At 47.4% G+C, this 14,447-nt stretch overlaps 1 protein-coding gene and 1 long non-coding RNA gene across 5 annotated transcripts in view; one reads left to right on the top strand and one right to left on the bottom strand.

The window, feature by feature from the left end:
* Window positions 1-2,933, top strand: part of LOC144179444 (uncharacterized) — an 85,367-nt gene extending 82,434 nt beyond the window's left edge. For 2 of the 4 annotated variants that reach the window (XM_077707800.1, XM_077707799.1), the window contains exon 14: window positions 1,632-2,933. In XM_077707800.1, the coding sequence (XP_077563926.1) occupies window positions 1,632-1,946 (315 nt within the window). In that variant the 3' untranslated portion in view covers window positions 1,947-2,933. The remainder of the gene's footprint in view (window positions 1-1,631) is intronic. The other 2 variants (XM_077707802.1, XM_077707801.1) reach the window with 1 other exon arrangement.
* Window positions 2,934-11,241: 8,308 nt separating this feature from the next.
* On the bottom strand, window positions 11,242-12,816 carry LOC144180622 (uncharacterized). The gene is made up of 2 exons (XR_013324478.1): window positions 12,759-12,816; window positions 11,242-11,368 (listed from the first exon to the last, which is right to left on the bottom strand). It is a non-coding gene; the product is annotated as an uncharacterized LOC144180622 (long non-coding RNA).
* Window positions 12,817-14,447: the final 1,631 nt, after the last annotated feature.

The following is a 14,447-nucleotide window of genomic DNA, read 5'->3' as shown; positions in this document are numbered from 1 at the left end:
AGAAAGCACGCCCTAAAGGAAGTGCTACGTGCTCCAAGTTAACTACGTAGCAAGATGGGAACAGGGATCCTACAAGTGACATCTAAATGACCGCAATGCCGGCCTCTCCCGTGGTGGCCCTCGCAGTCAATAGTGCCAAGTACAGGGCGATTGTGGACGTCATCGCCGTGCAGTGATGTTTCAATACTGAGGAGAAAAATTCCCATTTTTGGTTTCAGATATTTCCCTGTTATGATTTTCGTCTACAGGTTTCTTAAGAATTTCCTCCAAATTTCCCTGCATTATCTTTCTGAAACTGATACATCTTTGCGTGGTTCCTTTTCGGTTTGCGGTGTTAGCCAGCGCCCCCTATGTTTACCGTAGCTTTTTAGACGCAGACGCTGTTCAGAGAACCAAAAATTAAGTTTCGGGGTGAACTAAATTCCACTGCATCTGTCGTTCAGCAGCATTTGACTACGCATTTCGCGTTTTGTACCAAACCGCATGCTTACTTTTCATGCTCTACGTAAACTGCCCATATGAAAAAGAACATGATATTGTTGGGTAATTGATATAATTCTAGCTGAGAGCTGGCACTGCTGACGCCACTTCTTGTCATGCAGGCTCAGGCGCACCTGAAAGGCTTTTTTGAGGAGTACATGCAAACAGTTTTCAGCCCTTCAGCCACCGCCCCTTCATGCTTTACAAGCTATTTCCCATGGAGAGTTCTTTCCTCCATAGTACTCCCTCCTGTTTTATGAACTGCACTGGAAGCGGTTTTGGGTGCTTGGATTGCGGTGTAATACCCCGGCTACACTAGGGTCCAAATGTCATTTGAACCAAATGTCATTTGACTCAAATGGGGTGCTTCGAATGCCATTCAGAATGCGCCGTGCTACACTACAATTTCGATGGAATTTGAAAGCTTTCACAATTGCTCACTGTGCTGTAGTGGCGCTGTTGTCGCCACGTTCCGTTTGTGTACAATATTAGTACAACAATCAAATTTAGGAGCAGTCTAAGGCAGTAAAATGATACCAAGTTAGAAGAGACACCAGTGGTTTTAGAGTATGGTTTTAGAAGAGACACCAGAGACACCAGAAGAGACACCACTGGTTTTAGAGTATGAAAATTAAATATGCTGATTTCATATTTTAAGTAAATGAACAAAGTTCCACAAACAAAAATATTTTGTTTGTTTTACGTACGGAAGTATTGTATTTATTATTGCTGATCGAAGACGCTGCGTACGAGAGTGCTCGAAATGGCATTTGAAATCCCAAATGTCCCTCTCGGTGCTCATTTGGCTCGAATGTCATTTGAGCCGAATGGCATTTCAAAACCTAGTGCAGCAGCACAACTTGGCATTTGAGTCAAATGACATTTGGTTCGAAGGACATTTGGACGCTAGTGTAGCAGTCGCCCAGCCACGTTTCTTGGTGGTGGCTGTTCAGTAGGCGGCCGCCAATCGCACCACAAACAATATTCTGTGACATCATAGAAAAATCGCCGGGAAGTGGCTGCTTAATGTCCGCATTATTATTTTTTTTTAAGTTTGTGATAAAATTGGTGTCATTGCTGTCAGTCTTTTTAATCAATCAGACTTGTATTTTGTTTTCATGGCTCCTTTCAATTTTCTTCCACACTTCCAGGTGCAGTTCAAAGGCATGCTGGAACTGGTGAACGCAGCCCGGAAAACCTACACAGAGCTCAAGGAAAGCCTGGCTTGCCTTGGCGATCCCGCCTTGAGTGAAACGGTCAACGACCCAACAAGCACGAACAATGCGCCTTCAACACAAGCAGTCTCCTGTGTGGTGGATGACGGCTGGGTCACGGCCACCGAAGACTCCGACTCTGAGGAAGCTAGCCATCGCCCAGCAGCAACGAAAGCGGTGCAACCAGCAGATGTGGACAAGGTCACCCAACTTTTGGCACGGTCGTTACGGTCGGCAGGCCGTGAATCGTAGGAAATTCTCTGTGTAGCCGTGGTTGTGGATGTGAACATCTCTGGAGGTGTGTGTGGTGTAAAATATGCATTTTTAGGGCTAGTGCAGTTGGACTGTCATCGACGTTGTGTAAAAACCAAAGTGTGTTCAAACCAGTGTCAGACCGTTTGAGTTGGGGTCACACACCCAGTATTGCATTTGCCATGTCCTACATAGTAGGTTGTCATGCATGTTCTTGTGGGAGCCGAATACTTTCTTGAAGAAACTGCCTTCTTTGAAGCTCTGTTTATGGGGTAAATTATTGTTGGTGTGCGAGTTTTGTCGCTAAATGTTACTCATTTCAAATGTTTACACGGTATCATGTTTGGAACATTAGGTTCGCTGTAAAATATCATCACTCCCTATCCATACTTTGTATGGAGTGGTCCTTGTTGCCTGGATGCATTGACCTTTATCAGTGCATGTTATCAGGATCTCTGTTACGCACAATATAGCATGCAAATCATCATTTACCATTGCTGAACATAGAGTACAACTGTCCCAAGTTTACAAGCTTATTTCATCCTAAATCAATTCGGAGCCTAAATCAATTCGGACAACTGACTTCGGAGCGAAGTCAGTTGTCACAGCGTCAATGTTCATATGGACACATCAGCATATCGTCAGTTTTCAACACTGTGGAAAGCCTCGCTTGTGTTTCAGGCCAACAGAAATAAGCTGCTAACCTATTTCTTCTTCAAATCCGTGTACACTCTGAGTGATGTCTATTTTTGTTACTATGTGAAGCGCTGTCTTGGTGTCTTGTCACATGCACTAGAAAGTTGGCTCCAACGTTCATATGACATTAATTGAACCTGCTTGTCTATGCACTGTGCCTTGTTCATTTGCCAATATTTGTTGTAATTTGCACATGTTGATGCATTGCACTTCAGTCGCCCTCTGAGACCAAATTTTTTTAAGGCCTCTAAACCTTGCAATAATAAAAGGCCTACCTTGCAGTTTGCTCAATGTGTTACGTGTAGCGATTTCTCGAGTCGAATGGGGATCACTCGGCCTGCAAGTAAATTTTCTTGCCGCAAAAATGCTGGGGCAATTAGCTGTCTTTTTTACCATAAAGTTGTTTCTACTATTTCGTGACGAGGTGACGCAATACAATCTCAGATTGCACTGAAAGTTCCCCAGTCCTGACACGCATTTATTCAACATGTGTTAAAGCTGCAAGTTACAGCTACACTCAGTCCTTCTGATTTTTGAAGTAAATGAACTGCTAAACATCAGTTTCGGGATGCCGTGACCTTTCTGAGGAAACAGCAAGACCAGCAAATGCAGCAGTGCGTGAAGGCATCATGTGAAGCCATATAAATGCACCTGGTTCTGCATTAACAGCACAACCCTTACCGTTAATTATAATAAAAGCAATTCGGCGAAAACAGAACAAGCAACTGAGACAACACAAGGATGTTATTTGCTGCTTCAGTGTTCATTAACCTCTTTCTTTGTGTATGGTTAACGCTTCAAATGTAATGCAGCTTGATTAGCAGGTTCTCTTTGTAACCCAGAACTCATTTCCCGAGTCTAACTGTGGCAGCACCGCAGGCTATCTTTAAGGCGTACTGAACCCAACTGGGCAGTTTGTTTCAGATGAAAGTTCAACACTGAAACCGCCCTGATCATTCATTCAGCAGTGAGAGATAAACTGCGAATTAGACAGCGCACTTTCCTTCACTTTTCCACCGCGATTTCGTGATACGAGCATCTTGCTTATGTTTGCGTAACGCAAAACCAGAAACGAACCGTGTACTCCTTGGCTCGAGTTGTATTCAAAAATAGGAGAGAGAGAGAAAAAAGACTATTTCCGGTCAGACTAAGACCTATTGGTGTTCTTCAGCCAGAAGAACCATGAGATCTCACTTTGCAACCCCGTTCTCCCCGCTATCGCATTTGCTCTGACTCTATGGCGGCGATTCGAGCTCTTCGCGACAACTGACTTCCCGAAGATCTCCATGACGACAAAAATAGAAGAGAACTGCGTAGGGATGGGCAAGTTTATTGTTGTCTTGTTTGATTAGAGGGCAAGCCTGTTCACCCGACCATAACTGAATACGACAGCCTGGTTGCCAAGGAAACAGTTGTTTGAAATTGACAAAGTAATGGTGCTCCCGCCAGCGTCAGAAATCTCAGCACCGCGGCGGAGTGCGTTTCACCAACATTGCCGCTTTCCACCACGCCAGGGGTTCTCAAGCATGTTGGTCCCAGGGAACCCTGCTAAGTTCCGTTAAGTGCCAAGGAACCCCCACCCCCCCTCCCACCATTTTTCATTCCGTTCATGCTACATTAACGTGCAATAAATTCAAAAGCAAGTAAGGGTATCGTTTTTTTTCCCGTCGACTTTACGCGAATGCGTACGCTAGCGGCACCTATCTCCAAACAGGAGAAATGCGCATGGCGGTAATATAAGGCCGAGATTCAAGTGCAATAGTTTAACCACGTGGCCCGTTTTCGGAGTCTGGCTGGCTACAAGCTGCTAACAAGATTTATTGCGCAGCTCGCGCGTTTGTTATGCGCCGAGATGTGCTTACTGACACTCGGGCGTGAGTAATGGAGGTTCCTTAGATCGATCGTACCTCAAGTTCACCATATAAGACTTTGCGACTACGGAACCAGGGAAAATTTATCAGTGGCTCGCGGAACCCTGAGAAGGGGCCTGCGGAACCCACTTTGAGAAACCATGCACCACGCGATGCCCCAGGATTAACCAGTCACGTGACTGAAGTACTGGGAAGGCTAGCAATTGGGGGAGAGTAGCTGGAGTAGAAGGAAAGGGATTGGTTGGCCGCTCGGGGCTGATGCGTTTGTCATGGAAAAATACAGGAGGCGATGGTTTGGCGCCTAATGGGTCCACCCGATTTATATCGACCCGTTATCGCCCACTGCCTGCAGTGGGCCTTGCGAATGGTCTACAGTGCTGACACTGAAATGAGTCTGAAAGAAAGACAGCCGTGATGAATGCATCGATTCCTCTTTGCCTTTTTCATTACCCACTGTTGCCTTTTTCTCCTAGCCTTTTTCATTACTGTTGGCATCCCGGTACTGGGCAAGAAGAGGGCTAGTGTTGCATCTCTTTATTTGCCCCCAGGAAGACCCATCGACTGCAGAGTTCTCTTGAAACAGCTGTCTCATCGCTGCCCCACCACTATGATCATCTGTGGGGATTTCAATGCCCATCATTATCTGTGGGGCGACACAGAGAATGATGCGAGGGGCAAACATCTTGTCGACGTAATGGACCACTTGCAGCTGTGTGTTGCGACTGATGGGGATCCCACCCGCGTCGGCAAGCACAATTGATCTCCCTCTCCATACCAGTGATATCGAGATCGAGTGTTGCACAGCGCCCGACCGTATGGGCAGCGACCACTTTCCCATCTTCATTAACGCTGCTGGCTTTCACCACAGCGAAGTGAAAATTGCCCATGTGGTCAATTGGGACTGATATAGAGAGGGGCTGAGTGCAGTATCAGATGACCCGTTCAAGGATATGCCAGCAAGTAAAAAGAAGGCAACAACAATCTGTAGGCTCCCATGCCACTTCCCAGCGCCAGATTTGAAGTTGCACAACCTGTGTGCCGCCAGGCGAAGAGCCGACCGGCAGCTTAAGCGAAGAAAGGGTGATCCAAGGCTGAAGACCACCTTCAACAGACTAAACTCCGCTATCCGGCGCTATACAATCAGATTAAGGCGCTCCCAATGGGCTGCGTTTTGCTCTAGCTTCCTTAAGCGTATTCACGCCAGTGTCTCGAATTTGGAGCATCCTGATCTCGTTGTCTGGACAGTCACGTTCGATAAGGCCGTTTGCGGCGTTGGCATTACGCAAGGATGTGACGATCTCCCAATTGGTTGAGGAATTTGCGGACGCTTACACCTACACCATGTCTGCGGGACTCCCTTCCCCGTTAGCCTCCATGTCCTCCTCAGCGATGGATGCCCCATTCACGCTTCGGGAGTTCGAGAGCACGCTAAGTTCCTTACGCAGGCGATGTTCACCAGGGCCTGAAAAAAGCACGAATCATATGCTGCTTAATTTGCCTACGGAATGCAGAAACGATCTCCTCTGGTACTTGAACCACATTTGGGAGATTGGTTCCATTCCTTCTTCGTGGAAACTCGCCTGGGGGGGGGCGGTTCTTAAACCTGGAAAGGACCGAACGGTGGTGTCTTCATACCGGCCTGTTTCCCTCACATCTTCCGTGGCGAAGTTGATGGAAAAACTGGTTTGTGCGGGACTAACCTGGTGGCTAGACCGTTATAAGAAACTACCATACTGCGTGACTGGGTTCTGACGACGCTTAAGCGCCCAGGATAGTGTTCTGGAGTTTGTTAGCCATGTCGAGCATAACTGAGTGCATGAACTTTCAACTATAGCTCTGTTTTTTGACGTTTCGAAGGCCTATGACTGTGTCCTGAGACAAGCAATAGAGGACAGACTACATGCAATGGGGTTGTCAAGAAACCTCCTTCGCTTCGTTCACGGCTTCCTCACAGACCGGTGCACGTAAGTACTGTTGGGGAGTGTGCTAAGCGAGAAAAGAAGCGTCTCGAGGGGGGTTCCCCAGGGTAGTGTTTTGTCCCCTATTCTTTTCAATGGGCCTATGGCTGGGCTACCTGCAGCACTAAAAGAAGTTTGACAACGAGCTCAAGTATCCGTGTACGCGGACGATGTTTGCATCTGGTTGTCCGGATATCAACATAAGCGAATGGCAGTGATGGCTCAACGGAGTGTTCACACCATGCAGAAATATTTGTCCTCCGTCGGACTGACGCTCTCGGCCGAGAAGTCCTGTTTGTTCTTTTCCCTGGGAACAGGCGACGGTCCACCCGTGTTAATTTAACATTGGGCAGCCTGTCTATGCGTCAAGCCACTCACGTGCGGTTCCTTGGGGTCGCCCTCGACAGCAGACTGTATTGGCGACGGGCAGTCGACACGACTGTTTCGGCTCTGCTTCCCCGTGTGAACATTTTGAAGAGGATTGCTGGAGCTAAGTGGGGGAATCACCCGGCGTCGATGATTAAGCTGCACTCGGCTCTGATTGTGAGTCGCATTCGTTACAACTTGCCTCTGATCTCCCCTTCAGAATCCCAGTATGAGCGCCTCGAAGTGTTGCATAGAAAGGGCTGATGATAGCAATTGGAGTTCTTCAGGAAGCGGCAAACGAGAAGGTAATACGAAAGAGCCAGTCTGCTACACTCCGCTTGATTGCGTCACAGAGGTTACTGACGCCGGTAATGCATCTTGGGGGAAACCAGTGCTGGAAGAGCAATAATATGGCGGCTTCGATCAAGGACGGCCTCTCATGCACTCACTGCTCTTAACAATCTGAGAATATTGTGCCATCTGGGGAAACTTCTCATCTCAATGCCGCCATGGTTTTACGAGAGCCTGCAGTGTCAGCTACATGTTCCTCACATGAGAGTCAAGCGAAACACGTGGAAGCAGCCAGATTTTTGGTTCTTGAAGATTTGGAGAACACTTATCCCAATCACCTTCACATTTTTACGGATGACTCAGGCGATCCGTACAGAGGGGAATTAGTGCAGCGGCGTATATCATTCCTGATGCCCCGATTTCTTGGGCAGCACGCCTGGATCATGCGGTGTACTCCACCTAATCCGAGTGCATTGCCATCGCGGCTGCTTTGAGAAAGCCACAGGAAGTTGTAATTCTGACTGACTCAAATGCAGCACTATAACTTTTGCAGCGTCAGATCCCCACGAAAAAGGACTGTCAGCGTTTCTTGCGGCTTTTGCAAAAACTCAGCAGCAAGGGTTTTAATGTGCGGTTTCAGTGGATTCCATCCCATCTTGGCGTCAAGGGCAATGAAACAGCTGATCAGATGGCACGGAGTGCGCTGCAATGTGCACCGACAGTTAAAGTTTCCTCCAGTCACTGGAACGACTTCAGGCGAACAGTGGCCGAACATTTCAAGTCTCTGGGAAATCCCTATCACCAGCCTTGCGTCACAAAGGGGCTTACAAGATCGGAGGCAACATTGCTGTACCGCATCCGAACGGGCTCAGCGAAGACCACAGCATGGCTATTCAAGGTGGGCCTTGTGCGATCGCCTCTGTGTTCGTCATGTGCAGTGATAGGGGATGTACACCACTACGCAATGTGTCGCCCACAGCATGATCTCGAGCTGACTGCAATGCTCGCAGCGATTCGAAAACTGGCAGCCCCACATGGCACTCTGGACCACATCGTCTTTCTAAGGGGACATTGGATGCTGCGAAGAGACGTGTCACGCCTTCTCCTAAGCTTCCTTGAGGAAATGGACCTGGCAAACTCGTGGTAAAATGACACTACCATTGCTTAATTAGGAGGAGCTTGGGCGGAGCAATTGCCGGCATATCCAGCCAGGCTAACGCCGCCTGATCCCACAACAACAACCACCACCACAAGCGGGACAACCCGGCAGGGAGGTCTGCGCCGTACGGAGGTATGATTACGCGCGCGGGAAGCCGGCGACGTTTCTTTTCCATTGGCGAGGCGAACAGCCGCTGAGGAAGGGGCCAGTCGAGCGGGATATTGCACACGTACGGCGTGCGTACCAGCATCTACAGCCCGAATTCCAGGGTTGCTGAATTGCGCTGGCGCCATGACACACGAGTACGGCAGGGGTAAAATTGGCAACACAAGTTCGTTAGACGCAAATGTTATTCGAAGCTCTCGGACCGCAACGGATGAATCAGTGTAGGCGTTACACTGGGTTGAAGCCGGGGTGGGAAGTGCAGTTGTGTACAGCAGAGGATCCTACATTGCGAGGAACTCTGCTTGGGTGGATGGCCACTTTTCCGTCGTGATGTAAGTGCGTTCGGGAGCCATGTTTGGACAAACTGCAGCGGCATGGAGCGGAGTATCTGATGAGCTGGCATTGACAAACATCATCGTAGAGGAAGTGGCAGAACTGTCCCTAGAAAGCGGAACCGGCGCACCAACCGTTCATGGATGAATGCGGGAAACAAGTCGTGTATCTGTTACAGTAGACCCTCGATAAACGGAACTTCAAAGGACCGAAAAAATTAGCTCCGTATAACAGGAGTTCTGTTTACTGAGATAGATATATGTGCAAGTGCGAATTTATGTGTGTACACAATCTTAATACCATTTCATGGAACTGCAAGCACCACAAGGTGAATGTAGCTGATAGTTTTTCAGAAAGCAGAAAAATACAGGATGTTTAGGCAGAGCATTCATAAAGTTGATTTGTCAACAATGAGTCGCTGTGCTCTACGAAATGCATCAAATATTTTTGTTTGAGTCTTTGGAACTGCATCTTCATGTAGGCTAGAGGCCTCAACTTCGCCAGTGCTTACGATCCACGTAACTTAGAAGACGGCAACGCAATAATGAAGCGCGAAGAGCACCACGATGGCACGAATAAAGCAGCTGGAGCTCAGCCCTGTAACCTCCGCGTCTTGAATCAAGACCGAACGACTGGAACAAGAACTGCGATGCTTCATTCGTTGCGCTAACACGGCTGACCCTATTGACGAGACGAGGCTCACGAGGCCAATGAGGCTAAAAAAATGGAGCAAAAAAAAAAGCACACACGAAACATCCGGAAGAGTAAAAAGCTGATTTTCGTGCCAATCGTTTCCACAAGAAGTTCCATTTCTGGTTCCGTTTACACGGTGACGGAGAAATTTTAGTTCCGATTACCGAGAGTATTTTTACGCTATCTGAATGCAAAACCAACCAACTTACGTTGTACTGTTCCGTTTAAGCGGCAATTCCGTTTAAGCGATTTCCGTTTATCGAGATTTTTCTCTATCTCGTGGAAGTTCCGCGGTGGTCTTATCATTGTGTTAGATAACTGTAGCTCTGGTGAATTTTTCATGTAGGCTGTAAGAGCAGCAGTGTCTGGATTGAGGACTTACTTTTGAAGGCGGGCATGACGACACTGATGAACTAATTCATCATGTGTTCAGCTGCACTTCCTGTTGGAAAGATATGGGAGTGAGGGCTGGTAGGCATGCAGATATTGCGCTCGTAGCCGAATTGTTGAATTGTTGATTGATTCGAGTAGCGCCGAGTCTGAAAGGGACACAGTTGAATTGAGCCTGATACAATATGCCCAGTGGACCACAGACGTCCATCGAACATCCGTTGGACATCCCGTGTCGGACATTCGGACGTCCGTCAGACATCCGCAGAAAGCCAGCGGACGTTTTACAGACGTCCGTGGGATGGTCCGATGCAAAGGAATTGCTCATCCTACGAACGTCCGACAGACGTCCCGGCCGGATTTCCCGACATCCGGCGGATGTTCAAAATCGGATATTTCCAAACCGAGATGTACAGGGGACGTCCAGGGGATAACAAAATGCGGATATTGGATGTCCGCCAGACGTCCGCTTCTAGTCCAAAATTTTTCGAATCAGGGGGAACCTGTACTTGCTGGAAGCCTCAGTGCCTTATTGATAACATGCCTTGAAGCACTACTCCAGCTTTAAGAATACTTAATACAAAAGCCCCTTCTGTACCTTGTTTTGGCACAACGCTAATTATAAATGCTTGCACCATGCACTCTGTGGATAGACAACTCCACACCCTATTCATATGTCTTTCCAAGAGCACGAACAGTGATGTTACAGAAGTATAATACAGTGGAACGTTGCAAGCTTATCGTCACGACTTTTCAGTAAGGACTATGCATACACTCCGGGCTTTGCGTCAGCATAAATATGAATAAGTTGTAGTAGGCAGTTACCAACTCGGTGAACAGGATGCTTCAACATGACAGCTCGCAGTGCACACATGGTTCTGCATTGAAAAGCGGTTACGATAATAAGCTCGCAACTTGCCACTGTATTATGCTACTGCAAACATCACTGCTCCCCCTCTTGCCAAGAAAAATATGAATAGTGTGTGGAGTTGTCAGCCCACACAGTGCGTGGTACAAGCATTTATAATTAGGGTTTTGTCAAAACAAGCTACAGAAGGGGCTTTTGTATCGAGTATTCTTAAAGCTGGAGCAGTGCTTCAAGGCATGTAATCAATAAAGCGCTGAAATTTACGGCAAGTACAGATTCTCAAGTTTATTATAGAAAACTGAAACCTACACTACTCAGCTTTATGAATCTATACAGAGTATGTTTGGGATATTTCCATTAAATTTGTAAGACAAAACTTCCAGCAATGCATGCTAAAGAACAAACAGCTTGAAAAAGTGAAGTATTTTGCTGAATGAAATAGATCTAGCACACTGCAGATTACATGTTGCAAAGTATGGCATGCAAACTAGATGAAACGAAGTCGCAAAGCTTGAAAATTCTTTATTTAACACTTTATAACCTCCAATGTAAATACAACCTTTCACGTGCTCATCGTGCTTCATGCCAGGAACATCTTGGCTGAAAATTTTCCCCAGCTCCTCGGTCAGCACCTGCAAAACCAAAAGCAACAATTTCATGTTTTTGTCCTATATACGGCTAGATTATTAGACACAAAAAGAATTTTAGCCTGCTTTTGAACTATTTTGGTTGGCTCGACTCTACAACTAATGTAGTGGCATGCCAACAAATACCAATCACGTTTGAAGTACTTTTGACTGCACCCTTCAAAAAAATTTTACGAGGCATTGGGGATTCTTTACTGTTGTGGTTTTATGTCGGAACATGCTTCTGTCATCACTTCATGGCGAACTAAATTTTTGACTCTTGAAAACCTCTACAAAGCCAAATGATAGCTGAAACTGGTAGGATTCGCAGTGCTTCGCTAGATGCCCTCGATCTCACTGACAAGCTGTACTGTCTTGTGCACTAGCATAAGCAGTTTGCGGATAGGGTACTGCAGAACAAATGCCTAGCCTAATTTAAAAAAAGAAAAACTGCATACCTCGGTTGCATCGAGCAAAGCTGTTCTATGCCCGCCGAATATTCTACAATATAAACATACGTTTTCACCAACGCGCTTTGACGGCATCTATCAATTATGAGGTGTGCGCGCCGTAGTGGAGGCCGCCGGATAAATTTTGACCGCCTAGGTATCTTTAACGTGCGCCTAAATGTCGTACACACGGGCGCTTTCTTTTCTCCTCCATCACAAAAGCGGCCGCCGCAGCCGAAAATCGAACCCGCGTGCTTGGGCTCAGCAGCACTATGCCCTAGCCACCGAACCACCGCGGCGGGTATTGACGGATACGTGCGTCTACAAGCGCATACAGCAAGCACGGTTAGTATATTAGTACACGCTTCATGCTCACGTCAGCAAAATGCATTTACTTCGCCGCGTTCGCCGGCATAAGCCACACTATAGGGCACCTCGGCGTAAACACTACGGCCGCGTCCTCTCTTCTAGGGTCGTGAAATCACCCACCTAAAACGCACCGTACGGCTTTTTACACGTTTCGCAACGCCGTTCCTACATTTCAACTCAAGGCCAATGCATAACGCATCTCCGCAACGAGCTCACACAGTAAAAATTGTTACAACCCTTTCCGTAAACTTGAGTGGACGTAAAAGTAGCCACTGCGCACACCACGTCGTAGGTAGCGCCGGGCTGAATGCGAACGCCGGCACACTCAACGACTGTGTCTTTCAACGAGAGCACGTGCACGCACCGCTGATAGCTTTACGGAAACGGTATAACTAATTTATCGCGCCTATGATTGCCAAGAAAAGATGATTCCCTGAGCGCGTTGGCACTGTCATTCAAAACGCGCTAAGCCCGTTATGCCTAACTTCGGCACAGCGTACGGCGTTTGCAGTACACGGAGAGCTAAAGACGATTTCCCGCCCCCTCCCCACTCACCGGCACTTATAAAAATGTCTTACCTTTCATTGAGGACGCAAAAAGATGTCTAGAAGAAAGCAGCAGGGAAGCTAGTGGCTTGTCACAGTGTTGGCTTCGCATCGCACAAAAGACAAACAAAATTTAGTTACTAAAAGAATACATTTTAGCCTAATTATCAGCAAATTAAACAACTGTTTTTATGAAACTTTACGAGATCTGCTGTCCTTTTTTAATTCGAACATAACTATATCATATATCAAGTTGACTCGTTCAGCCCGCATCGAGTGTTTTGTTGCGCGAGGGCTACAACTTTGCTTTCTGAGCTGGCAAATTTTTGCCTCCCTCTGCAGGAAGCAAGAATATAGACAGCATAATTAACTCGGGGCTAATTACGATAAGTTATTAACATGATTGCGGAATATTGCTTCAACCATGCAGACGAACGTCCAGCGGACTTTATTGATGGGACCACAGTAAACGTCCATGCACAAACGTAGCTCGGACGTCCGTCGGACCAAATTGAACGGACGTTCACGTTTCCCAGAAAAATACATCCGAAGTACGTTCGCCAGACGTCGAGCGCGGGACTTGGACGTTCGGCTGTAAAACGGACATCCTACGGATATCTGTGGTCCAATGGGTGTGATGCTGAAGAATAGCTTGGACAAGCATGCGGATCAACTTGAATACTGCGCCTCCGGGTTTTTGAGAATTTCGTCCAAACAGGTGCAGCGATTTGGATGCTTTATGATTGGCAGAACAAATCCAAGGTGTCGCAGAACCAGAAGTCATGATATCCAAGCCCAAAACCCCCAGAGGAGCCGCTGTTTGTATAGGTGTTCCTTGAACAGAAAGACGGATAGCAGAAGCTGCTGGGAAACCGACGGCCATACTTGTTGGCCACGGTAAGTAAGGCTGTTTTTGTAGGAGAGATTGTAAAGCCAAGATACCTGCACCATGAATTGGTGTCACCCAGAGGCTGTTTCACGCTGCCCTCTTCTATATGAAGGTCCAGGTGAACCGACCAGATAGTGATGTCTGCATCATGATGCTGTAGATGTGCGGAGTGGCGCCGAAAAACCAGGCAAGAGGGATCAAGGGGATATTAAAAAGCAAAGGGGCCAGGACAGAGTCCCGAGGGACACCACGGCGGTGCTGAAATGAACCGGTGAAAGATACGTTGAGGTGAGTGGAGAAAGTGCGATTTTGTAAGTAAAAGGAGATGAAGTCCCATACGCGTGAGAGCAAGTGAAGGAGATGAAGTACCTCGATGAGGCTGGCGTGGCCCAGGTGACGTATGCTTTGTGGACGCCCATGCTTAGCACAGAGCGAACACAGTGGGATTGGCCGCAAATGAGGACCATCTCGGAGAAGTGTCCGAGACCATCTTCAGCACCAAGGTGGAAACGAAATCATATTTGGTATGGGTGGTAGAAATCATGCTTCAGGTAGAAATCATGAGGGCGCGTGGCGAATATTCGGTCGAAGAACTCCTAAATGATGTTCATGAGCGCGATTGGTCGGACGTTGCGGATGTCGGAGCTTAGTCTCTCGGGTTTCGGAATTGTAATAACATTCGCGTGAAGCCAGACAGGGAGATTGTATCAGAAGCCATGCCCTATTGTACGCCTTTAGGAGTCTTACCAGAAAATATTCGTCGAGATTCGTGAACGATTCATAGGTAACTCCGTCAGGGCCCTGAGCTCTGCGGAATGTTGCCATGACAATTG

Source organism: Haemaphysalis longicornis, unplaced genomic scaffold (assembly GCF_048455015.1).
Source record: "Haemaphysalis longicornis isolate Haplotype H1 unplaced genomic scaffold, Haemaphysalis longicornis Haplotype H1 scaffold_4, whole genome shotgun sequence".
NCBI classification, from domain to species: Eukaryota; Metazoa; Arthropoda; class Arachnida; order Ixodida; family Ixodidae; genus Haemaphysalis; species Haemaphysalis longicornis.
Note: the sequence above shows the minus strand (reverse complement) of the source record. Positions and strands in the feature narration are given on the sequence as shown.